We start from the raw sequence: 23,965 nt of genomic DNA on the forward strand, positions 1-23,965 counted from the left end.
GCTAGGTAGTGAATTTTAACAATTGCATAGACATGATATCAGTCAAAATACCTCCAAACAAGACGACATGGTGTCAATAACAAGATACAACGAGCTGAAACATGCCGAAGATCTACTATTCCCCACACGGCAGCTTATGAGGTTTAGAGTCATAACAAGATAGACGCATTCCGGCCATTGTTTTTCGTGACGTCAGCCAACCTGTGTATGGCTCTTGGTCATAAGTAGTGCACTAGCCTACATGGGTGCAATTTACGACGTAAATAAGAAGGTGGTGTTATAAACTTTGACCCTTGACCCCCATTTGACCCACAGCAGATTCTAACGTACCTTTAGCCAACTGTCATGACTCCCCGGCCATAGACTTTGTAGTTTGATATAACAGCAATGATAGCACATTATTTCATTTGTTAAACAATATTTAATCCACAGTAATGTAATTGAGAATAAAAAAATAAATAACATGCCTACGTTGAACTCAACTACGTTGAGCGACACCTGTTTCTTCTCCATGTCCTTGCAAAATCAGCACATTTCCTTGCCAAAATGAACGCTCCTCCAGCACTAGCGAGAATCAAACTGAAATGCTCCCGCGGTTTCTGATCACTTTCAACGTTATCAGTGATGACGTAACAATGCTGTGCAGATTTGACGCACTTCCAATCTCGTGCGGTTGAAAGCTCACGCATGGAAATCCTGCGAGTTGTAAACAAATGTAGGCTATAATTGCCCTTAAAATTGCTACGTTAAGGACGCAATGCAAAATAAAATACATAACCCACACCGTTAGGCCAAGGTATCACTTTGGCAATAAGAGACTATTCTTGTTCCTTGTAGCCTTTCTTTTAGGATATTGGCACCACTGTCATTGCCTGACACCTAGAAATTGACGTATACTGCGGTTGTCACATAAACAGAACCCATAGTTCATTATTAAATAACTCATTTCTTTATTTTATTACTCATAAAATATACAGCAATCTTCAGATAGTGAAATAATTAATGGAAGTTTCAAATTCAGTCACTATTTCATATGTACATGCTAGTTTCATCCTTTTAAAAGAAAGATAAGGACACAACCTGTGAACCTCCTGTTCCTGATTTGATGAACATAGCAAATGTATTGTACATATTTCCAGTTAAAATGATCTTCAAAAAGAGACAAATGGGGATTTGAACAAGCAATCACATAAAAGGATTGAGTGGTTTCATTTTTTGAAGTTAAAGCAAGCAAAACCTGTCAATACATTGATTATAAGACCAAAGACAAATAATATATATTTATTTTCCAACAGAAGAAAATCTAAATGCTGCTGTCCTACCATTGGTTTACAGTGTTTCTCCTCTCCAATGGAGGCATGTTTTCCACCTCACATGCCTCGGAATAGTATCAGTGCTTTTCAAACATTGTAGTACTTAGTGTGCATCATTGTTTTCACTCATACAGCTGCCCTTACTCTCCTAACCTCCCCTCAGTAACTAACGAAGGCACAAAATGACAAATATCACAAGAAAGAATACATGAATGAATAATTTACTTTCTAGAGAGCAAAGGACAGGTAGGTTTAATAACACAAATGTAATATTTCCCATCAATTTAAAAAGTCCTGTTTCTCACATACAGGTATGCAAGACTACATCCCAAATGGCACCCTATTTCCTTTTCCTTGCTTTTGACCAGAACCCTATGGGCCCTGTTCAACAGTAGTGTACTATATATAATAGGGTTCCATTTGGGATGCATTAAATCTTAAAAATTACTCATGAGCAAATACTAACATTTTTTGATTCCCACAGAGCTTAAGACATGAATGACTTTATTAAAATGTTCTCATAAAAAAAAATGTATAATTTCCCCTCCTCCCACATGGATTACAGACAAGAGGCTAGGTGCGTTCTGACTGTCTTAGTGTGCGGATAAACATGACAATCGCTCTCATAAAACTTAAATGAAACATCACTCCTTATGTCTTTTCTCAGCCCAAAACACTCAATCCCATTTCTACAGTCAAAACAGGTTTTGAAAATGCTTCTTCCACATATTTTGGTCCCTGTCTGTTTTGCTCTCAGTGAAGTGCTACTATCCCCTTGGACTACAGGTTATTGCCATCATAAGGTGTGCGTCTGTCTGTTGGCCGGACACTTTCTACCGTTTAGGACCTTTGTGGGTAAAGGTAAAGATGGGGTATAGCAGCATCAGTTCCTCTGAAGTCCAGTATCTGCTGGAAGGACTCCTGGTGGTACGAGAGGATGAGTGTGGGCCAGCCAGCCTGTTGTGCCTCCCCCTCTCCCTCCTTTTCTCTCTCTGTCTGCGGGACTCTTAAGGCTCCTGTGCGGACTGTCTTGGCTCGTGCCCTCCCAAAGCTGGCTATGGTGATTTAAGACACGGTGTGTGTATTTGTTTTTGGCCTCTGCCCCACTTCGCTGTCCATCCGCTTGCACTTTCCTCCCTGGCTCCTCTCCTGGGCAGCGACCACCACCACTCTCAGTACGTCTCTGAGTCTGAGTCATTGAGTTCCTCATCCTTGTAGAAGCCTTCGTCGTGGCCGCGGTGGCCGATGTTGTTGAAGCTGCAGTAGGAGCTGTGCTCACTGCGCAGCACGGGCAGGCTGTCGAAGGTAACACTCTTGGAGGGGCTGGTGGTGTAGTGGTTAATGGCACTGAAGGACAGGCTGGGTGCCGGGGTGCAAGGGGACACAGGCATCATGGTGGCCAGGATCAGCGCCAGGCAGTCCGCCACGTCTTTGTTGGGGGCACAGGCCAAGGCAGGCGTGTAACCTGACGGGTACAAACAGAACAGCAGAGGATAACTTAAGGAGCATCACCGTTTACTACAACGCTTTTGGTGAAAAACGTGAAATAACTTGGTATCTCCTAGCCTGGTGTTAAGACAATGTTTTATTTAGCCAGGTAGGCCAGTTGAGAGCAAGTTCTCATTTACAACTGCGACCTGGCCAAGATAAAGCAAAGCAGTGCGACAAAAAACAGAGATACACATGGGATAAACAAAAGTACAGTCAATAACAATAGACAAATATATATATACAGAGTGTGAAGGTAAGGCAATAAATAGGTCATAGTAGCGAAGTAATTACAATTCAGCAAATTAACCCTGGAGTGATAGATGTCCAGTTGATGTGCAAGTAGAAATACTGGTGTGTAGAAAAGTAAATAAAAACAATATGGGGATGGTAGTTGGATGGGCTGTGTACAGCTGCAGCGATCGGTGGAGCTGCTCAGATAGCTGATGCTTAAAGTTTGTGAGGGAGATATGTCTCCAATTTAGCGATTATTATTATTATTATTTTTTTTGCAATTCGCTCCAGTCATCGGCAGCAGAGAACTGGAAGGAAAGGCGGCCAAAGAGGTGTTGGCTTTGGGGATGACCGGTGAGATGCGCGTGCTACGGGTGGGTGTTGTTATGGTGACCAGTGAGCTGAGATAAGGCGGAGCTTTACCTAGCAAAGACTTCTAGATGACCTGGAGCCAGTGGGTCTGGCGGCGAATATGTAGCGAGGGCCAGCTGACGAAAGCATACAGGTCGCAGTGGTGGGTGGTATATGGGGCTTTGGTGACAAAACGGATGGCACTGTGATAGCCTCCAGCAAATTGGATGCAGTCTATTTTGTAAATGACATCGAAGTCGAAGATCGGTAGGATAGTCAGTTTTACGAGGGTATGTTTGGCAGCGTGAGTGAAAGAGGCTTTGTTGCGAAATAGGAAGCCGATTCTAGATTTAATTTTGGATTGGAGATGCTTAATATGAGTCTGGAAGAGTCTAGAAGGAGAGTTTACAGTCTAGCCAGACACCTAGGTTGTTGTCCACATATTCTAAGTCAGAACCATCCAGAGTAGTGATGGGCGGGTGGGTGCGGGCAGCGATCGGTTGAAGAGCATGCATTTAGTTTTACTAGCATGGAAAAGCAGTTGGAGGCCACGGAGGGAGTGTTGTATTGCATTGAAACTCATTCGGAGGTTTGTTAACAGTGTCCAAAGAAAGGCCAGACGTATACAGAATGGTGTCGTCTGCGTAGAGGTGGATCAAGGAATCACCCGCAGCAAGAGCAACATCATTGATGTATACAGAGAAAAGAGTCGGCCCGAGAATTGAACACTGTGGTACCCCCATAGACTGCCAGAGGTCCGGACAACAGGCCCTCCGATTTGACACACTGAACTCTGTCTGAAAAGTAGTTGGTGAACCAGGCGAGGCAGTCATTTGATAAACCAAGGCTGTTGAGTCTGCTGATAAGAATGCGGTGATTGACAGAGTCAAAAGCCTTGGCCAGGTCGATGAAGACCGCTGCACAGTACTGTCTTATCGATGGCGGTTATGATATCGTTTAGCACCTTGAGAGTGGCTGAGGTGCACCCGTGGTCCACTCGGAAACCGGATTGCACAGCGGAGAAGGTACAGTGGGATTCGAAATGGTCAGTGATCTGTTAACTTCGCTTTCGAAGATTTTGTAAAGGCAGGGCAGGATGGATATAGGTCTATAACAATTTGGGTCTAGAGTGTCACCTCCTTTGAAGAGGGGGATGACCGCGGCAGCTTTCCAATCTTTAGGAATCTCAGACTATACGAGAGGTTGAACAGACTAGTAATAGGGGTTGCAACAAGGGCGGCGGATAATTTTAGCAAGAGAGGGCCCAGCTGATTTGTACGGGTCCAGGTTTTGCAGCTCTTTCAGAACATCAGCTATCTGGATTTGGGTGAAGGAGAAGCTGGTAGGCTTGGGCAAGTAGCTGCAGGGGGTGCGGAGCTGTTGGCCAGGGTAGCCAAGAGAAAAGCATGGCCAGCCGTAGAAAAATGCTTATTGAAATTCTCTATCGTGGATTTATCGGTGATGACAGTGTATCCTAGCCTCAGTGCAGTGGGAAGCTGGGAGGAGGTGCTCTTATTCTCCATGGACTTTACAGTGTCCCAGAACTTTCCAAGCAGTGGATTAGAGAGAAACATTTGTGGACACATTGAGAAGAAAAGTACCAAAGAAAATTGTGTTAGCCTTACGGATCTTACCATTCTCATCGACTGCGAGCACGCTAGCACCCTTCGCTAGCAGCTCTTGCACCACCACGGTCAGACCATTTCTGGCTGCAACGTGTAACGGCCTGAGGGGAAAGTACCGTCAGATTAGCCAGCAGCAAATGAGGATACCTCCCAACTGCCAGACTATTCCCTATATAGTGCACTTCTTCTGACCAGGGCCCTATGGCCCAATTAATGCAGCTGAACCATACGTACGTCTGTAAGGCTGCGTTAGTCGAGTTGATGAGGTTCCTGTCTGTAATCTTCTCCAATATCAACAAGGCACTGGTTTCATGCCCCTTTAAAAACAGAGTCAAACATGTCAGACAAAATTCAAACCAGAGAGAACATCATCTTCATGTGGGGTTGCTCACCTTACTGCATGCCAGATGAAGAGCAGTGTTCTTGACTGCATCCTGCAGGGTGAGCTCTGCTTTGGCACTGCTCACCAACAGCTCTGAGACAGAGAAACATAAAAGGAACTACATTAGGAAATGAAGCTACTTATTCAAATTGTTGAACTTAAGCCGGCTTGTGAGGCAAAGCGGAGGGGAGGGGACTGCATACCGACAGCGTTGGTTTGTCCGTTCTCAGCAGCCATCATGAGGGAGGTCTTCCCGGAGGCGTCGGGGGAGTTGACCTGGGCGTTGTGACCTAGCAGCAGCTGAAGACACTCCACGTGGTCCGTGAAGGCCGCCGCATGCAAGGGGGTCCTGGAGAGAGGAAAGTGTTTTCATTGATATCGAGTAGGAGTGTTATTATCAAGTACAGTTTGACAATCCCTCCTCCAACCCCAGAGGTAATTTTCACAACATTATTCTCCAGAACAAAAGGACTTTCTCGTGTGCTGTAGTTACCGGTTCTTGGTGTCAGTGGCGTTGACAATGGCCGGCCCCAGAGTGTCAATCAACATCTCTGCAGCCCCCTCGTTGTCATTGATCACAGCACAGTGGAGGGGGCTGAAGGAGTTGCCCTCGGTCTTGTGGAAAACCTCCTGTTCCAGCAGCACCTCTACACACGTGTCATGGCCTAGTGGAAGATTGATTCATTTCATTTAGAATTAAAAGTAATACGTTGCTCCAGCGGGAAACATTACATACAGGAAAAAGATGACGTCACTGCAGAACAGAACAATACCCTCAGAGAAAGCCAAGGATCTGACAATGGTGAAGTAAAAAAAAAAAACGTTTTAGCCACATTTGCTATGTCAATCCCTGACAAAGTCCTGTTTCAGTGTAAGCTCCTCCACTGAGTCATAACCCTACTTCTCCCACAGTGTTGTAGTCTTGTTCATTCCCCCACATTGCTCCATCCAGACCCATCTAATGCTTTTCAATCCACAAGAGGGAGTGAATGAGTGCACACTTCATGGAGGAGAGAATAGAGCTCCAGTCCAGTTAGTACCGTTGTAAGGCCTGCCTAATTCAGGGACATGTTTACAGTGTTGAAGAGTGAATCAGAAAAGAGCTTCAGTCCAGTACGTACCGTTGTAGCAGGCCCAGTGTAGTGGCGTGTAGCCCTGGTTGTCTGTGATGACGGGGAGGGTCTCCACTGACTGAGCGGCATGTAGGAGCCCCCCCAGCACCCCGATATGTCCAGACGCCGCCGCCAGGTGAACAGGGGTCCGCCCCTTACAGTCCCGAACCAGGAAGCTGGCGCTGTGCTGCAGCAGGGCCTCCACACACTCCTCGTGACCCGTCACCGCCTGGGAGGGAGGGAGGGGAGACAAGAATGGAATTGATTAAGTCATAATCAATTAAATAATAAAGAATCATAATAGGTATATTTGGCCATAATTTATATTCCATGCTAGATCCCACACCAAAGCCATCCCTAGTAGTTCAATGGCCCCATCCCTAGATCAGAACAAGCCTCTCCCCCTCTTTCTGTGTGTGAGCGCGTACAGCCAGCTCTCCTCCTCACCCCTCTGTGTAGAGCTGTTCTGCCCCACTTGTCTTTGGCTTCTACGCTGGCTCCCTTGTTGAGCAGTGAGTACACACAGTCTGTGTGTCCGCTCAGCACCGACAGCATCAGAGGGGTTCTGATACACAAGACAACAGGTCATATTACAAACTGGTAATAACCAGGCTGAATCCCAAATGGCAACCCTATATCGTACACTACTTTTGACCTGAGCACATAGGGCTTTGGTTTAAAGTAGTGCACCAAGTAGGGTATAGGTTGCCATTTGGGATGCAGGCCTAGTGTCAAAATCTATTTTATTTCAGGAATTGTATCCAAAACCAAAGTGACTTACTGTCCATTCCCGTCTTGAACGTCCACTGCACTCTGGAGGTCAGCATTTCCAATCAGCAAACGCAAACACTCCGAATGACCGTTGGTAGCTAGAGGAGGATAAACAGAGAGGATATAAGAATGTCAGATGATTGACCGTTGGTAGCTAGAGGAGGATAAACAGAGAGGATATAAGAATGTCAGATGATTGACCGTTGGTAGCTAGAGGAGGATAAACAGAGAGGATATAAGAATGTCAGATGATTGACCGTTGGTAGCTAGAGGAGGATAAACAGAGAGGATATGAGCAGATTGCTGGACGACTATAACCTTCACATGAACAGACAGATTTCTAGAACAGTGGTGTTGCTAGATGACATCCTCATGATGTTAACACAGCAGATAATAAAGAATTTTGGGGCTGAGGCCATCGAAGCCTGTCACCTGCTAGCTGTGTACCTGGCTCTGGATAGAAGTCTCCCCTGTGCACTGATGTAGGATCAGCTTACCCTCCCTAGATCCTCAATCATTAGTGGAGAACATGACAAAAAATGACCTTAGATCAGTGTCTAGTAGGCATTTTCAAACTATTCTATATAAAATCCATAGTGGACATTGTTGTCCTAGCAACATGACCAAACAAATGGCCATCTTGGTCAGGAAAACTTTTTAATTACAGAAGCTCTATGTGATATTCTATGTGTACCTGCAGCGTGGATGGGGGTCCTCTTCAGGGTGAAGTCCTTAACCAGGATGGAGGCTCCCTGGTTGATGAGGACGTCAACACACTCCACATGGCCTTTAAAGGCAGCCAGGTCCAGAGGGGTGCGCCCCTGGCTGTTCCTCACGTCTAGATCCAGTAGAGACTGAACCAGGACCTCCATAGCATGGTGGTGGCCGTGGTACGCCTGAATAGAAACACAAACACAGTCTCAAGCAAAGTCCAGTGGTACGCCTGAATAGATATATAATCAATGTCCTATAGTAGACCAGTGGTACGCCTGAACAGAAATACAGTGCTAGACCTCTAAAGTAGACCAGAGTCTTTCAATCGGGAGCCCATTTTTGCTCCCGCCCAGCATCAACATCGGAGGTCCCTGCCAAGCGTGGGATTGAGAAACAAACACTACTTCTCCTCTGAGGTTGATTAACTCTGCCCCGACAGTCAACTTCCTGTGGAAAATCAACACCATGCCTGCTTCCCAGATAGCACCCTATTCCCTATGTAGTGAACTACTTTTGATCAGGGCCTATAAGGATCTGGTCAAAAGTAGTGTACTAAATAGGGAATAGGGTGCCATTTGTCATATGAAGACCACTACAGGAGCAGGTAGGCTTTACTCACAGCGAGGTGTAGAGGGCTGATGGGAGCTCTGACATCAGAGTCGTTCAGGATGTCTGTCCCTGAGGTTTCCATTAGCTGAGGAAAGACAAGGACGTTCAGACTTGTAACATATTTACTTGGAAGGTTAGTCTAGTAGCATGTGTAACATGGTAAATCTCAGTGACCAGCCCCTGCAGACATACTGGGGTGTTGCATCCATACCTTAAACAAGCAAGTGTGAGGAAAAGTTACCAACTGGCACTTACCACATCTAAAGGTGTTTCACTTGCAATCTGGAAAAAGAACATCAAGAGTGACGATGCGTCCACGACAAACATGCAGCCACACCTTAAAACCTACTGAATATCAATGACTGTGTCCCAAATGGCAGCCTATTCCCTATAAAGTGCATTACTTTTGACCAGAGCCCTATGGGCCCCCCACAGCCATTTGGGACGCAGGGAAAATGGTCTGTGGATGCAGGGCATCTAGTATCCTGTGGTTTGGACTCACCAGCTCCAGACAGAGGCGGTGTCCGTATGCAGACGCGTAATGCACTGCGTTGTAGCCCTGATTGTCCCTGATCCCTGGGTTAGCGTCGTTTCGTAGCAAATATTCCAGACACCTAGAGGTCAAGAGTTCACTAATCATTACACCAACATCAAGACAGACAGATAATCAAGCAGAGACACTTTCCCAAAGGAGACGTGGCCAAGCTTTCACACTGCAGACTGAACACGAGCGTGCATTCAAACACTCAACATACTCTCCAGACTACAGTGAAATGTGAAAGGTCACGGCCCCACAACACAACGGCAGGGTAGCCTAGTGGTTAGAGCGTTGGACTAGTAACCGAAAGGTTGCAAGTTCGAATCCCTGAGCTGACAAGGTAAAAATCTGTCGTTCTGCCCCTGAAAAAGGCAGTTAACCAGGCAGGTCAGTGGGAACACTGGGTTAAATGAAGGTAATAAAAACAACAGTAAGAGAGGAGTGTGAGACGTACTTCCCGTCTGTATCGGAGGCAGCAGCGTAGTGGAGCGGGGTGCAGCCCCTCTTATCCAGGTCATTCACACTGGCCCCAGACCCCACCAAGGCAAACAGACACTGGTAGTTACAGTTGGCTGCTGCATAATGCAGAGGACTCCTAGAAGAACACACAAACATTCAACAGAAACAGCTGATTGGAGATGTAAAACAATACATCCTATATGCCTCTATACTATATTTCCCATTATCAGAAAGATCAAATATTAAAGTTATTTGATGCCACAGACAGACCTTCCGAAGCTGTCCTTTCTGTTGAAGTCTGCCCCTGTGTTGAGCAGCAGATTCAGACAGTCCAGGTTCCTGGTAACAAGATATCAAGTTTAGGCCCTCGCACATCTGAGCTATCAGCTGCACGTTAACAATGAGAGAACCTGAAAGAAAAGAGAAACCTGTACACTGCTCTTGCTAGCATCACTGTTTTTATTAAGGCTAATAAAAGCTAGAATAAAAACAGTGACACTAGCAAGAGCAGTGTGCAGGTTTCTCTTTCAGGAAGATATCAAGACAATTTAGTCAATACCACCATAACATGGAGCCACATTATACAGAAATGATACTGCAGGAGGAGAGTGGGTTTTCCAGGTCATGAACTACATATTCCTTGGTGTAAAGCCTGGACCAGTCCACTCACCCTCCAGCTGCTGCAGCATGTAAACAGGTCCTTCCAAAGTCGTCAGGGGTGTCTATATCAAAGCCTGATGAGAGGAGCTTTCGACAGCAGTCAGAGAAACCACTGAGAGCAGCCAGGTGGAGGGGGAACATCCCATGGACGCCTCGTCTGCAACAACATTTTATACTTTAAGCAGACACTCTTATTCAGAGCGACTTCCAGTTCATTCAGCTGAGTTTAGAAACAGCACCTCATCACAGTCCTCATTAAACCCTACAGCACACTGCAATGCTCAGTCTATCAACCACCCACACACCACAATGGAGGCCATTTCATGTGTTGAGCAGAGAGTCTCCAAGCAGGAATTCGGTCAATGACAGAATTGCAGATGCATGTTGCAGTATTGCTGGAAGCTGTGTGTTCTCTTACTTGGCTGTGTCAGCGCCGTTCGTGATGAGTGTATTGATGAGTAACTCGTGGCCGTAGCGAGCAGAGATGTGCAGGGGTGTGTTTCCATTCTTATCTTCACAGTCAATCTCAGCACCTAACACACACACACACACACACACACACACACAAAACCACTTGACCCTAGAGGCATCATGAAGCTAAATGTTCAACCACGTTGCAGTAACATTGCTCTGTGCCAGTGTATCATGGTTTTAAGAGAAAAGACAAGATGCTGAAGAGCCTACTGGTTCATATATATTCTGTTGAGAGCATTCACAGAGACTCACCATTCTGGATGATGGCTTGAGATCTGGAGAAGCGTCCGTGGATGGCCGTCATGTGGAGGGGGGTCTTTCCATCTTTACTCTGCAGAGAGAGACAGAAGGTTCACACTGCAGTCTGTGCTGCTGACCACAGGTGGAAGTACGCTTTATTGCATTTAGTTTGTATTGTTAGGATTAATTCATTGGTATCTGAATGTATTTGGTCCAGGCATACTAAGCCGTGTGCTGCATCAGTGACCCAAAGTAGTGCACTATAAAAGGAATAGGGAGCCATTTGGGATGCACAGTGTCATCACGGCTTCTTACTCTGTGGGCCCTGGTCAAAAGTAGTGCACTATAAAGGGAATAGGGTGCCATTTGGGATGCACAATGTCATCACGGCTTCTTACTCTGTGGGCTCTGGTCAAAAGTAGTGCACTACATAGGGCACAGGGTGTCATTTAGTACAGACACTGTTGGTCATCCTGTCTCCTCACCTTGATGTTGACGTGGGCCCCGTTGCCAACCAGCAGCTCCAGGCAGAGCGCCCCGTGGCGCGAGGCGGCCGTGAAGTGGAGCGGGGCGAAACCCTTCTCGTTCACCTGGTTCACGTTGGCGCCGCACTCGATCAGCTCATTTACCACCACGTCCTGGCCGTTGTAGCACGCCACATGGAGGGGGGTGTTACCGTACCCATTGGGCTCATTTATCTGGCGGGAGGAGAGTGGGTAGAGAGAGGGGGGGGGGGGGGAATAGAACAAAACAATACATTCCTGATCAGGTCACTTGGTTAGGAAAAACCCCTGACCCGACCCACTGGGTCCAACCTCCATCTCTTCATTACTTTGTTATGAAAACCCCCTGGCCCCGACACACTGGGTCCCAACCCTCTGGATCCAACCTCCATATCTTCATTACTTGAAAGGAAATCATTCTCCAACACACTAGAGCTCTGTCTTTTCGTGGCGTTGTAATTGAACAGGGACTACACAGTTGAATGCGGGGAGGTGTATGTATGTGTTGACTCACATCCACCCCAAGGTCCAGGAGGTACTTGACCACGCTGATCATGCCGCTGGAGGCTGCAGAGTGGAGAGGGGTGTAGGCCTTCTTGTCTTTACAGGACACCTCTGATCCATGAGAGGCCAGCAGTTTCACCACCTCAATGTGTCCTATGGGGGGGAAAAGAGAGAGAAAGAGAAACAGAGATGGAGAGAGAGACAGACAGATGGAGAGAGGTTCGTTTACAGTGGTACACAGCACCATTAGCAATACCTACATCGTGTTAGTACAATTGAAAACCTACATCTTATCAACATACTTAGTCCATCATTCTGACATAACACACTAGAGGTAGACCATACAGCTGAGCTGTGAGGGTAACACACAGCCCATTCATTCACTCACTGGGATAAGAACATTTGTATTTATTATGGATCCCCATTAGCTGCTGCCAAAGTTTATACAATTTTAAAACATTACATTCCCAGATTTCACAACACATTGTGTGCCCTCAGGCCCCTACTCCACATCTACAGTACTAAATCCATGTGTATGTATAGTGCATATGTTATCGTATGTGTGTGTGTATGCATGCGTCTGTGCCAATGTTTGTGTTGCTTCACAGTCCCCGCTGTTCCATAAAGTGTTTTTTAAATCTAATTTTACTGCTTGTGTCAGTTACTTCATGTGGAATAGAGTTCCATGTAGTCATGGCTCTATGTAGTACTGTGTGCCTCCCATAGTCTGTTCTGGACTTGGGGACTGTGAAGAGACCTCTTGTGGCATGTCTTGTGGGGTATGCATGGGTGTCCGAGCTGTGTGCCAGTAGTTTAGACAGACAGCTCGGTGCATTCAACATGTCAATACCTCTCATAAATAAAAGTAGTGATGAAGTCAATCTCTCCTCCACTTTCAGCCAAGAGAGCTTGACATGCATATTATTCATATTAGCTCTCTGTGTACATCCAAGGGCCAGCTGTGCTGCCCTGTTCTGAGCCAATTGCAATTTTCCTAAGTCCTTCTTTGTGGCACCTGACCACACGACTGAACAGTAGTCAAGGTGCGACAAAACTAGGGCCTGTAGGACCTGTCTTGTTGATAGTGTTGCTAAGAAGGCAGAGCATTGCCTTATTATAGACTTCTCCCATCTTAACTACTACTGCATCAATATGTTTTGACCATGACAGTTTACAATCTAGTGTTACTGCAAGCAGTTTAGTCATCTCAACTTGCTCAATTTCCACATTATTTATTACAAGATTTAGTTTAGGGTTTAGTGAGTGTTTTGTTCCAAATACAATGCTTTTAGTTAGAAATATTTAGGGCTAACTTATTCCTTGCCACCCACTCTGAAACTAACTGAGCTCTTTGTTGCGTGTTGCAGTCATTTCATCGCTGTAGTAGCTGACGTGTAGTGTTGAGTCATCCGCATACATAGAAACTCTGGCTTTACTCAAAGTCAGTGGCATGTCATTAGTAAAAAAAAAAAGCAAGGGGCCTAAACAGCTACCCTGGGGAATTCCTGATTCTAACTGGATTATATTGGATAGGCTTCCATTAAAGAACACCCTCTGTGTTCTGTTATACAAGTAACTCCTTATCCACATTAAAGCATGGGGTATAAAGCCATAACACAAGTTTTTCCAGCAGCAGACTGTGATCAATAATGTCAAAAGCTGCACTGAAGTTTAACAAGAAAGCCCCCACAATCATTTTATCATAAATTTCTCTCAGCCATTTGTGTAAGTGCTGTGCTTGTTGAGTGTCCTTCCCTATAAGCATGCTGAAATTCTGTTGTCAATTTGTTTACTGTAAAATGGCATTGTATCTGGTCAAACAATTTTTTCCAAAAGTTCACTAAGGGTTGGTAACAGGGTGATTGGTCGGCTATTTGAGCCAGTAAATGGGGCTTTACTATTCTTGGGTAGCGGAATGACTTTAGCTTCCCTCCAGGCTTGAAGGCACACGCTCCCGAGTAGGCTTAACTTGAAGATGTGGCAAATAGGAGTGGCAATATCGTCTGCTATTATTCTCAGTCATTTTCCATCTAGATTGTCAGACTCTGGTGGCTTGTCATTGTTGATAGTCAACCATTTTTTCACCTCTTCCACACGGACTTTACGGAATTCAAAAGTACAATTCTTGTCTTTCATAATGTTGTCCGATATACTTGGATGTGTAGTGTCAGCGTTTGTTGCTAGCATGTCATCCCTAAGTTTGCTTACTTGCCAATGAAAAAGTAATTAAAGTAGTTTGCAATATCAGTGGGCTTTGTGATGAATGAGCCATCTGATTCAATGAATGAAGGAGCGGAGTTGGCTTTTTTCACCAAAATTCCATATAAGGTGCCAAAGCTTTTTTACTATCATTCTTTATATAATTTCTGTTTCATAGTGTAGTTTATTTTTCTTTAGTCACATGATTTCTTAATTTGCAGTACATTTGCCAATCAGTTTGGCTGCCAGACTTAATTGCCATACATTTTTCCTCAACCATACAATTTTTCAATTCCTCATCAATCCAAGGGGATTTAACAGTTTCTACAGTCATTTTCTTAATGGGTGCGTGCTTATTAGTTACTGGAATAAGGAGTTTCATGAAGTGCAGCGTCTGGTTGCTCCTCATTACACACCACAGACCAGCAAATATTCTTTACATCATCAACATATGAATCACTACAAAACTTCTTGTATGACCTCATATACACTATATTAGGCCCAGCCTTTGTGACTTTAATTTTCCTAGATATGGCTATTATATTGTGATCACTACATCCTATGGATTTGGATACCGCTTTAAAGCAAATATCTGCAGCATTAGTAAAGATGTGATCAATACATGTTGATGATTGAATTCCAGTGCTGTTTAACTACCCTGGTAGGTTGACTGACAACCTGATCCAGGTTGCAGGCACTGGCTACAGCTTGAAGTTTTTCCCTGAGTGAGCAGCTTTTTTTTATTTAACCTTTATATAACTAGGCAAGTCCGTTAAGAACAAATTCTTATTTAAAATGACGGCCTAGGAACAGTGGGTTAACTGCCTTGTTCAGGGGCAGAACAGATTTTTACCTTGTCAGCTCGGGGATTCGATCTTGAAACCTTTCGGTTACTAGTCCAATGCTCTAGGCTACCTGCCGCCCCAAGCTTGATGATAGCCAGTCAATATTTAAAATCACCCAGAAAATATACTTCTCTGTTGATATCACATGCATTTCACACATATTATCCAGATACTGACTGTTAACACTTGGTGGTCTATAGCAGCTTCCCACAAGAATGGGCTTTAGGTGAGGCAGATGAACCTGTAACCATATTACTTCAACAGTATTTAACATTAGATCGTCTCTAAGATTTACAGGAATGTGGTTCTGAAAATAGACTGCAACACCACCACTGTTGGCATTTCTGTCTTTTTGGTAGATGTTATAACCATGTATTGCTACCACTGTATCAAAGGTATTATCTAAGTGAGTTTCAGAGATAGTCAGAACATGAATGTCATCTGTTACAAGCAAGTTATTGACTTCATGGACCTCGTTTCTTAGGCTGCATATGTTAATATGGGCTATTTTTATTTTTTGCTTGATTGATAAGCTTCCCAGTAAAGCATTAAAAACAGAGGTAGACTTAGTCATGTTATTTACATTGGAGCTGATAGTACAGGGTGAGCTGCATAAAGTGGTCTTCCTACTATTGCACACCGCCTCAGTGCTAACAGTGTAACTCTGGTTTATAGGGGCTTGTATGATTACTGCATACAATCGCTGTAGGATAAACAGATATAATCGGGTGTATCAATTAAATTACTTACATTGAGTTGACCAATGCCCCTAAGATCATGTACATTCGATGCAGCATTATGATGACTCATTGTCACAACGGTAAGGATTAACTGAGCTGGTCTTGGATCATTTACCAGTCATTGTTTCAACGCAGCCTTGAAATGTGTGGACAGAGTCCAGGAACCAAGATGATTTGGATGGACTCAGTCACATTAGTCAGAATGTAAATGATGTGGTCAACTCATTACCCATGTAAGCAGCCCAGTGGATTGCTCGGCGGTCCTTCTTGTCAAAAGCATTAATGTTGGCTCCTCTGGAGAGAAGCAGCCTCACCATCTAACAGGAAAAGGAGAGAGAAACAAAACACAGGCTGAGGAAAACTAAAGCAAAATCTGCAAAAATCTGGCATCAAAGCCTCTCTTGAACAAATTCAAGCATACAACTAGGGCTGTGACGGTCATGGGACTTCCGGTGTTGATGATTGGCGTGCCGTATGTACACAGTCATCGACATAACTGACAGCCGACGGACGGACGGACGGGGGAAACATTAGCAAAGGAAAACAGAGTGTTTAGGCCTAACTGTCTTGCTCATAGGCATGCGAGTCTCAAGTTAAGGGGAAGCTAATTTTCACCATAAAAAATATATAAAGCATTCTATGCATCATCACATTTACAGACTTATGTAAGATAGCTAACTATTGCTAATGTGATTAGTAAATTGGATCGTCATTTAGGCTAATAATATAACTCAATCACTGTTCGCAAATAACGTCTGTTCAATGCAGCGCGTGATGGAGTAAGGCTAGGCTAGGCTATATCAGATATGTTTCTCTTTACAGGAAAAAAAATTGGCCTTTTTAAAATATGTTTTATCGTGCAATTCTACTACACTTTATATGACTATAGAGATTAGCAGAATCTTTTTCAATATGACTTTCAAGTGGCACTGACCCAGGGATAAAGAAAGTGAATATGCACACTCACCGGGGATATAGCCAATGCCAAAAATACTGTTCGCTCAATTAAGTTGAGAATTTTGATAACTAAAAGACAGATTAGTCTTTTCATTGTCTTCTCTTTGAAGCAATAGCCAATTGCTTTCCAAACTATGTTAGCCTACGGGTTTTGCGCATATTCTGCAAACAGGCTGGTCCAAATCATCTGGGTCTCCATCGTCGTTAGGTTTGAAACTGAAATGTGCCCAAATAGGTGATGCTATGCTTTTTTGTTGTTGCAATGAGAGCCATCTTTTTCACCTCACTCCTCCAACCTACTGTAACAATGAAAAAGGTCAGAGGTGAAGGGCAGAGGCTACCCACCCAACCCCAGCCTGTAGGTCATATATCTATAGATATAGTTATCCACGGCCCCCAAGTTTCACCTCACCCCCTCCCCAATGAACTGAATTGACCTTCAAAAGATTCTCTCCTATCAGCACATACAGCAGATGTGCTGATTGTGGCACATCGAAAGATAGTTGGAGAGAGGAGGAGATGTATACAGTTTAATAGATGGACTAAGTCAGCAAAACAATATAATCAAGAGTTAACACTCCCGCTATGGGTATATAGCGTATATGTACATTAAAATAAAGTTGATAAAAACATGTTGGCATTTTTGACGGTAATTTGATTTTCATGGCGGTCTTCATCCAAAACTGTCAAGGTTATCCAATTACCATCACAGCCCTACATACAACCATTGTAGCTAATCGGATGCACAGTAAACCTGGGGATAGGACAGGTATAAAGTGTCGACTACAGTGTGTAATCATGTCCATGCTAATTGCTAACCTCCAGGTGTCCGCTGAAGGCTGCATGGTGCAGCGCCGTGCGCCCGGCCCGGTCCGACACGTTCACATTGCTGAGGAGAGGGACCAGGGCCTCGGCACAGCGGACCGCCTTATTGGCCGCAGCGATGTGTAACGGCGTTTGCCAGTTCTTGTCCCTGGCGTTCACATCAGCAGAGTGTTTCAATAGCACCTGGACTGCCTCCTACAGGAGCACAGTTCAAATCATGTTCAACTTTGTTTAAAGTGCATTTAAAAATCACAACATATTTAACAGTAAAACACATATGCACAGGTGTGTGTGTCAGTATCAGTACACGTACCTCACTGCAGGAAGCCACGGCCCGGTGCAGAGGAGTGAGCCACTTGTTGTCTTTGGCATTTACTCTGGCTCCTGGGACACAGACAGACAGAAAGACAGGTGACAGACCGTTAATTAGGCCACTGGGGTTGATAAGGCAACATCTTAAATAGCTGGAGCACATAAAGGATGTGTCCAAAACATCACCCTAATACCTTCATAGTGCACTACTTCTGACCAGGGCCCATAGGCCTACCCATAGGGCTCAGGTCAAAAGTAGTGCACAATATAGGGAATAGGGTGCCATTTAGAACGCACAGAAAGCCTCTTGTAGAGAGCCATTCTGGAAATTGGACTTCCATTACACAGCAACACTCTGAAGAAAATGTCATGTCACTGAGTGGAGAGGAGTAGAAGGAGCTCAGCCAACGTGAGACGAGGTGCAACCCAAAATCATGAGGATATTGGAGTAACAGGTGCGACTCTCGCTCACAATTAAAATCTTGATGCTTCACTAATCAAGTAAAAAAAAAAAATCGGGACGTTTCAGCTGTCAATGGCCCTCATTAGAATTATTTTATTTATTATTTTTTTTAAATACATCGGCTGCACATTAGATCTTAATGGTGGTAAGTATGAGGGAAACGGTCACATGCAAACACAACAAGCATCAAAACAGAAGTCAAAGTCCGATGGACATGAGTCATTGCGTAATCCTTCTCTTCAATGATAACCTTACCTGATAGTATGAGTAGCTCTAGAATTTCTGTATCCCCTAGATAGGCAGCGGCATGCAACGGTGTCCGCTTCTCATTGTCCTGTAGGGAAGAGCCAAGAAGCGTTATAGCTGTTTCAAATTCAGCCATTATGGATACATTTGATTTTAATCGTACTTGTTTATACATTGTCATGGCTTGGATATTTCAGATGACAGCTGGATATTTATGGCTCTAACTAGGCTACACTAACTAGCCTACACTAAATTCAACAGTGCATGGCCTTATGAAAACAAGTATGCTATTGTACAAAGTACACTACCGTTCAAAAGTTTGGGGTCACTTAAAAATGTCCTTGTTTTTGAAAGAAAGCAAGTTTTTGGTCCATTTAAAAAACATCAAATTGATAAAATACAGTGTAGACATTGTTAATGTTGTAAATGACTAGAGGTCGACCGATTATGATTTTTCAATGCCGGTAGCGATTATTGGAAGACCAAAAAAAAGCAGATAAAAAAAATTATAATAATAATCGGCCAATTTTTTATTTTGTACATTTGTAATAATGGCAATTACAACAATACTGAATATACACTTATTAACTTAATAATACATCAATAAAATCAATTTAGCTTCAAATAAATAATGAAACATGTTCAATTTGGTTAATGCAAAAACAAAGTGTTGGAGAAGAAAGTAAAAGTGCAATATGTGCCATGTAAGAAAGCTGACGTTTAAGTTCCTTGCTCAGAACATGAGAACATATGAAAGCTGGTGGTTCCTTTTAACATGAGTCTTCAATATTCCCAGGTAAGAAGTTTTAGGTTGTAGTTATTATAGGACTTTTCTCTCTATACGATTTGTATTTCATATACCTTTTGACTATTGGATGTTCTTATAGGCACTTTAGTATTGCCAGTGTAACAGTATAGCTTCCATCCCTCTCCTCGCTCCTACCTGGGCTCGAACCAGGAACACATCGACAACAGCCACCCTCGAAGCAGCGTTACCCATGCAGAGCAAGGGGAACAACTACTCCAAGTCTCAGAGCGAGTGACGTTTGAAACGCCATTAGCGTGCACCCCGCTAACTAGCTAGCCATTTCACATCGGTTACACCAGCCTAATCTCAGGAGTTGATAGGCTTGAAGTCATAAACAGCACAATGCTTGAAGCATTGCGAAGAGCTGCTGGCAAAACGCACGAAAGTGCTGTTTGAATGAATGCTTACGAGCCTGCTGGTGCCAACCATCGCTCAGTCAGACTGCTCTATCAAATCATAGACTTAATTATAACATAATAACACACAGAAACACGAGGCTTAGGTCATTAATATGGTCGAATCCGGAAACTATCATATCAAAAACAAAACGTTTATTCTTTCAGTGAAATACGGAAACGTTCCGTATTTTATCTAACGGGTGGCATCCATAAGTCTAAATATTCCTGTTACATTGCACAACCTTCAATGTTATGTCATAATTACGTAACATTCTGGCAAATTAGTTCGCAACGAGCCAGGCGGCCCAAACCGTTGCATATACCCTGACTCTGCGTGCAATGAACGCAAGAGAAGTGACAACTTCACCTGGTTAATATTGCCTGCTAACCTGTATTTCTTTTAGCTAAATATGCAGGTTTAAAAATATATACTTCTGTGTATTGATTTTAAGAAAGGCATTGATGTTTATGGTTAGGTACAGTCGTGCAACGATTGTGCTTTTTTCGCAAATGCGCTTTTGTTAAATCATTCCCCGTTTGGCGAAGTTGGCTCTCTTTGTTAGGAAGAAATAGTCTTCACACAGTTCGCAACGAGCCAGGCGGCCCAAACTGCTGCATATACCCTGACTCTGTTGCAAGAGAAGTGACAATTTTCCTAGTTAAAAGAAATTCATGTTAGCAAGTAATATTAACTAAATATGCAGGTTTAAAAATATATACTTTTGTATTGATGTTTATGGTTAGGTACACGTTGGAGCAACGACAGTCCTTTTTCGCAAATGTGCACCTCATGGATTATATGCAACGCAGGACACGCTAGATAAACTAGTAATATCATCAACCATGTGTAGTTAACTAGTGATTATGATTGATTGATAAGGTAAGTTTAATGCTAGCTAGCAACTTACCTTGACTTCTTACTGCATTCGCGTAACAGGCAGGCTCCTCGTGGAGTGCAATGTAAGGCAGGTGGTTAGAGCGTTGGACTAGTTAACCGTAAGGTTGCAAGATTGAATCCCCGAGCTGACAAGGTAAAAATCTGTCGTTCTGCCCCTGAACAAGGCAGTTAACCCACCGTTCCTAGGCCATCATTGAAAATAAGAATGTGTTCTTAACTGACTTGCCTAGTTAAATAAAAGGTGTAAAAAAATAAATGTAAAAATAAAATAAATAAATTAAATTAAAATAAAATAAATCGGCGTCCAAAAATACCGATGTCCGATTGTTATGAAAACTTGAAATCGGCCCTAATTAAAAATCGGCCATTCCGATTAATCAGTCGACCTCTATAAATGGGCTATTGTAGCTGGAAACGGCTGATTTTCAATGGAATATCTACATAGGCGTACAGATGCCCATTATCAGCAACCATCACTCCTGTGTTCCAATGGCACGCTGTATTAGCTAATCCAGGTTTATCATTTTAAAAAGGCTAATTGATCATTAGAAAACCCTTTTTCAATTATGTTAGCACAGCTGAAAACTGTTGTCCTGATTAATGAAGCAATAAAACTGGCCTTCTTTAGACTAGTTGAGTATTTGGAGCAGCATTTGTGGATTCTATTACAGGCTCAAAATGGCCAGAAACAAAGCACTTTCTTCTGAAGCGCGTCAGTCTATTCTTGTTCTGAGAAATGAAGGCTATTCCATGAGAGAAATTGCCAAGAAACTGAAGTTCTCGTACAACGCTGTGTACTACTCCCTTCACAGAACAGCACAAACTGGCCCTAACCAGAATAGAAAGTGGGAGGCCCCGGTGCACAACTGAGCAAGAGTACAAGTACAGTAGAGTGTCTAGTTTGAGAAACAGACGCCTCAAGTCCTCAACTGGCAGCTTCATTAAATAGTACCCGCAAAACACCAATCTCAATGTCTACAGTGAGGCGACTCCGGGATGCTGGCCTTCTAGCCAGAGTTGCAAAGAAAAAGACATATCTCTGACTATCCAATAAAAAGAAAAGATAGGCAAAATAACAGACACTGGACAGAGGAAGATTGGGGGAAAAAAGTGTTATGGACATACAAATCTAAGTTTCAGGTGTTCGGATCACAAAGAACTTTCGTGAGACGCAGAATAAATTAAAAAAATGCTGGAGGAGTGCTTGACGCCATCTGTCAAGCATGGTGGAGGCAATGTGATGGTCTGGGGGTGCTTTGGTGGTGGTAAAGTGGGAGATTTGTACAGGGTAAAAGGGATCTTGAAGAAGGAAGGCTATCACTCTGTTTTGCAACACCAAGCCATACCCTGTGGATGGTGCTTAATTGGAGCCAATTTCCTCCTACAACAGGACAATGACCCACACCGCATCTCCAAACTATGCAAGAACTATTTAGGGAAGAAGCAGTCAGCTGGTATTCTGTCTATAATGGAGTGGCCAGCACAGTTACCGGATCTCAACCCTATTGAGCTGTTGTGGGAGCAGCTTGACTGCATGGTACGTAAGAAGTGCCCATCAAGCCAATCCAATTTGTGGGAGGTGCTTCAGGAAGCATGGGGTGAAATCTCTTCAGATTAACTCAACAAATTGACAAGTGCAAGGCCAAAGATCTGCAAGGCTGTAATTGCTGCAAATGGAGGATTCTTTGACAATAGCTAAGTTTGAAGGAAACAATTATTTCAATTAATAATATATATATATATATATATATATATAAAAACATAAATAACCTTGTCAACATTTCCTACTCATTTTGCAACTCATTTCATGTATGTTTTCATGGAAAATGAAGGTTACATATATAACCACGGTTATGTGAGCTATATGATCACTCCAATATATTGGTATCACTCCACGGCGGAGGGATACGAGTTGAGGATTTACAGATTTACTCCCGTATACACCTGTGTCACGGCTGGGGTGCGCCCCTATATATAGACCCCATGGCCGCGACACACATCCTCTACATAATTTGAGGCCCCTCTAGCACCATAGAGGATTGGAGTGATCCAATATAGCTCACATAACCGTGGTTACATACGTAACCTTCGTTATGTTTCACTATATTGGATCACTCCAATATATTGGTATACCCGTACCAGATTTAGTCGGTGCTAGAGGGACCTGGTCAGCCAGCGGTGAAGTCCCAGTGCGGGACCGAGACGCAGTGGCCGTCAATGTGGAAAGGGGTCCCGGCACAGTCCCGGAAGGGGAGGCGACACCAAGGACCCCTGAACCAACCGCAGAGGGAGGTGCCACATTTAACCGATAGTCCCTAGCAAAGGTGCAAGAGGAAGTCCAGCTGGCCGCAGCACAGATATCAGCGAGGGGCACTCCTCTCAGTAGAGCCCAGGACGCAGGCACACCTTGTGTCGAATGTGCCACCACAGGTCCCAGCACTGGCCTGCCAGCCAGGCGGTATGCTGTCGTAGTCGTACCCACGATCCAGTGAGAGCCGCTGCTTTGATAGCCCAGCCCCCAGGACGCTCTCACCATAGCAGAAAAAGAGCTGCTCTGTTCTCACTGACGGTGTGCGCTCCACATAGGCAGCCAGTGCCCTCACAGGGCACAGCATGCCAGAGGGAGGCCCAGACTCCCCCGCCACTGCCAGGGGGTCATAAGCAGTCAGGATAAAAGGGATGTTCACATGCATGTTTGACAGAACCTTCAGGAGGAATGAAGGGTTGAGGCGGAGAGATATACTCCTCCCCCCAGGTCCATCCGGTAGCACTCAGAACTTACTGAAAGAGCATGGAGCTCACCCACCCTCTTCATGGAAGTAATCGCTACCAAGAAAGCCACCTTCATAGAGAGGTGTTTCAGGAAGGCAGATTCCAATGGTTAGAAAGGCAGCTTTGCCAAAGCTGCCAAGACCACATCCAGAGCCCAGCTCGCCATTGAGCAGGTCCTAGTCGGACGTAGGCGACAAACCCCCTTCATAAACCTGGAGACCAAGGGATGTCGCCCCACTGGCCTGTCCATCCACCCCACATGGCAGGCAGATATAGCAGACAAATACCCTCTCAGTGTAGATGCTGCTAAGCCCTCATCCAAGCGAGACTGCAGGTATTGGAGGACATACTGCACCCCGCATGACTCGGGCACCACCTCAATACCAGTGCACGAAGAGCAGAACAACCGCCAGCACAACTGGTATTCCGAGGTTGTAGCCGGTGCCGTTGCGCTCTCCATGGTGTTCATTACACCCTCCTGTAATCCTAACAGTGACCATTGGTGCCGTTCAGTGGCCAAGCCCA

At 44.3% G+C, this 23,965-nt stretch overlaps 1 protein-coding gene across 4 annotated transcripts in view; it reads right to left on the reverse strand.

The window, feature by feature from the left end:
• Window positions 1-926: 926 nt before the first annotated feature.
• Window positions 927-23,965, reverse strand: part of LOC145859980 (serine/threonine-protein phosphatase 6 regulatory ankyrin repeat subunit A) — a 44,374-nt gene continuing 21,335 nt past the window's right edge. For all 4 annotated transcript variants that reach the window (XM_082959646.1, XM_082959647.1, XM_082959644.1 and 1 more), the window contains exons 3-26: window positions 18,574-18,652; window positions 17,857-17,927; window positions 17,538-17,738; window positions 15,991-16,078; window positions 11,988-12,130; window positions 11,456-11,668; window positions 10,983-11,061; window positions 10,675-10,789; window positions 10,267-10,413; window positions 9,867-9,935; window positions 9,592-9,732; window positions 9,102-9,213; window positions 8,855-8,881; window positions 8,610-8,684; window positions 7,971-8,172; window positions 7,287-7,374; window positions 6,953-7,070; window positions 6,515-6,734; window positions 5,887-6,058; window positions 5,597-5,742; window positions 5,404-5,486; window positions 5,246-5,328; window positions 5,021-5,112; window positions 927-2,778 (exon numbers count right to left, since the gene is read on the reverse strand). In XM_082959646.1, the coding sequence (XP_082815772.1) occupies window positions 2,486-2,778; window positions 5,021-5,112; window positions 5,246-5,328; window positions 5,404-5,486; window positions 5,597-5,742; window positions 5,887-6,058; window positions 6,515-6,734; window positions 6,953-7,070; window positions 7,287-7,374; window positions 7,971-8,172; window positions 8,610-8,684; window positions 8,855-8,881; window positions 9,102-9,213; window positions 9,592-9,732; window positions 9,867-9,935; window positions 10,267-10,413; window positions 10,675-10,789; window positions 10,983-11,061; window positions 11,456-11,668; window positions 11,988-12,130; window positions 15,991-16,078; window positions 17,538-17,738; window positions 17,857-17,927; window positions 18,574-18,652 (3,057 nt within the window). In that variant the 3' untranslated portion in view covers window positions 927-2,485. The remainder of the gene's footprint in view (window positions 2,779-5,020; window positions 5,113-5,245; window positions 5,329-5,403; window positions 5,487-5,596; window positions 5,743-5,886; window positions 6,059-6,514; window positions 6,735-6,952; window positions 7,071-7,286; window positions 7,375-7,970; window positions 8,173-8,609; window positions 8,685-8,854; window positions 8,882-9,101; window positions 9,214-9,591; window positions 9,733-9,866; window positions 9,936-10,266; window positions 10,414-10,674; window positions 10,790-10,982; window positions 11,062-11,455; window positions 11,669-11,987; window positions 12,131-15,990; window positions 16,079-17,537; window positions 17,739-17,856; window positions 17,928-18,573; window positions 18,653-23,965) is intronic.

The sequence above is a fragment of the Salmo salar genome, chromosome 02 (genome assembly GCF_965601325.2).
Source record: "Salmo salar chromosome 02, fSalSal1, whole genome shotgun sequence".
Lineage (NCBI taxonomy): Eukaryota > Metazoa > Chordata > Actinopteri > Salmoniformes > Salmonidae > Salmo > Salmo salar.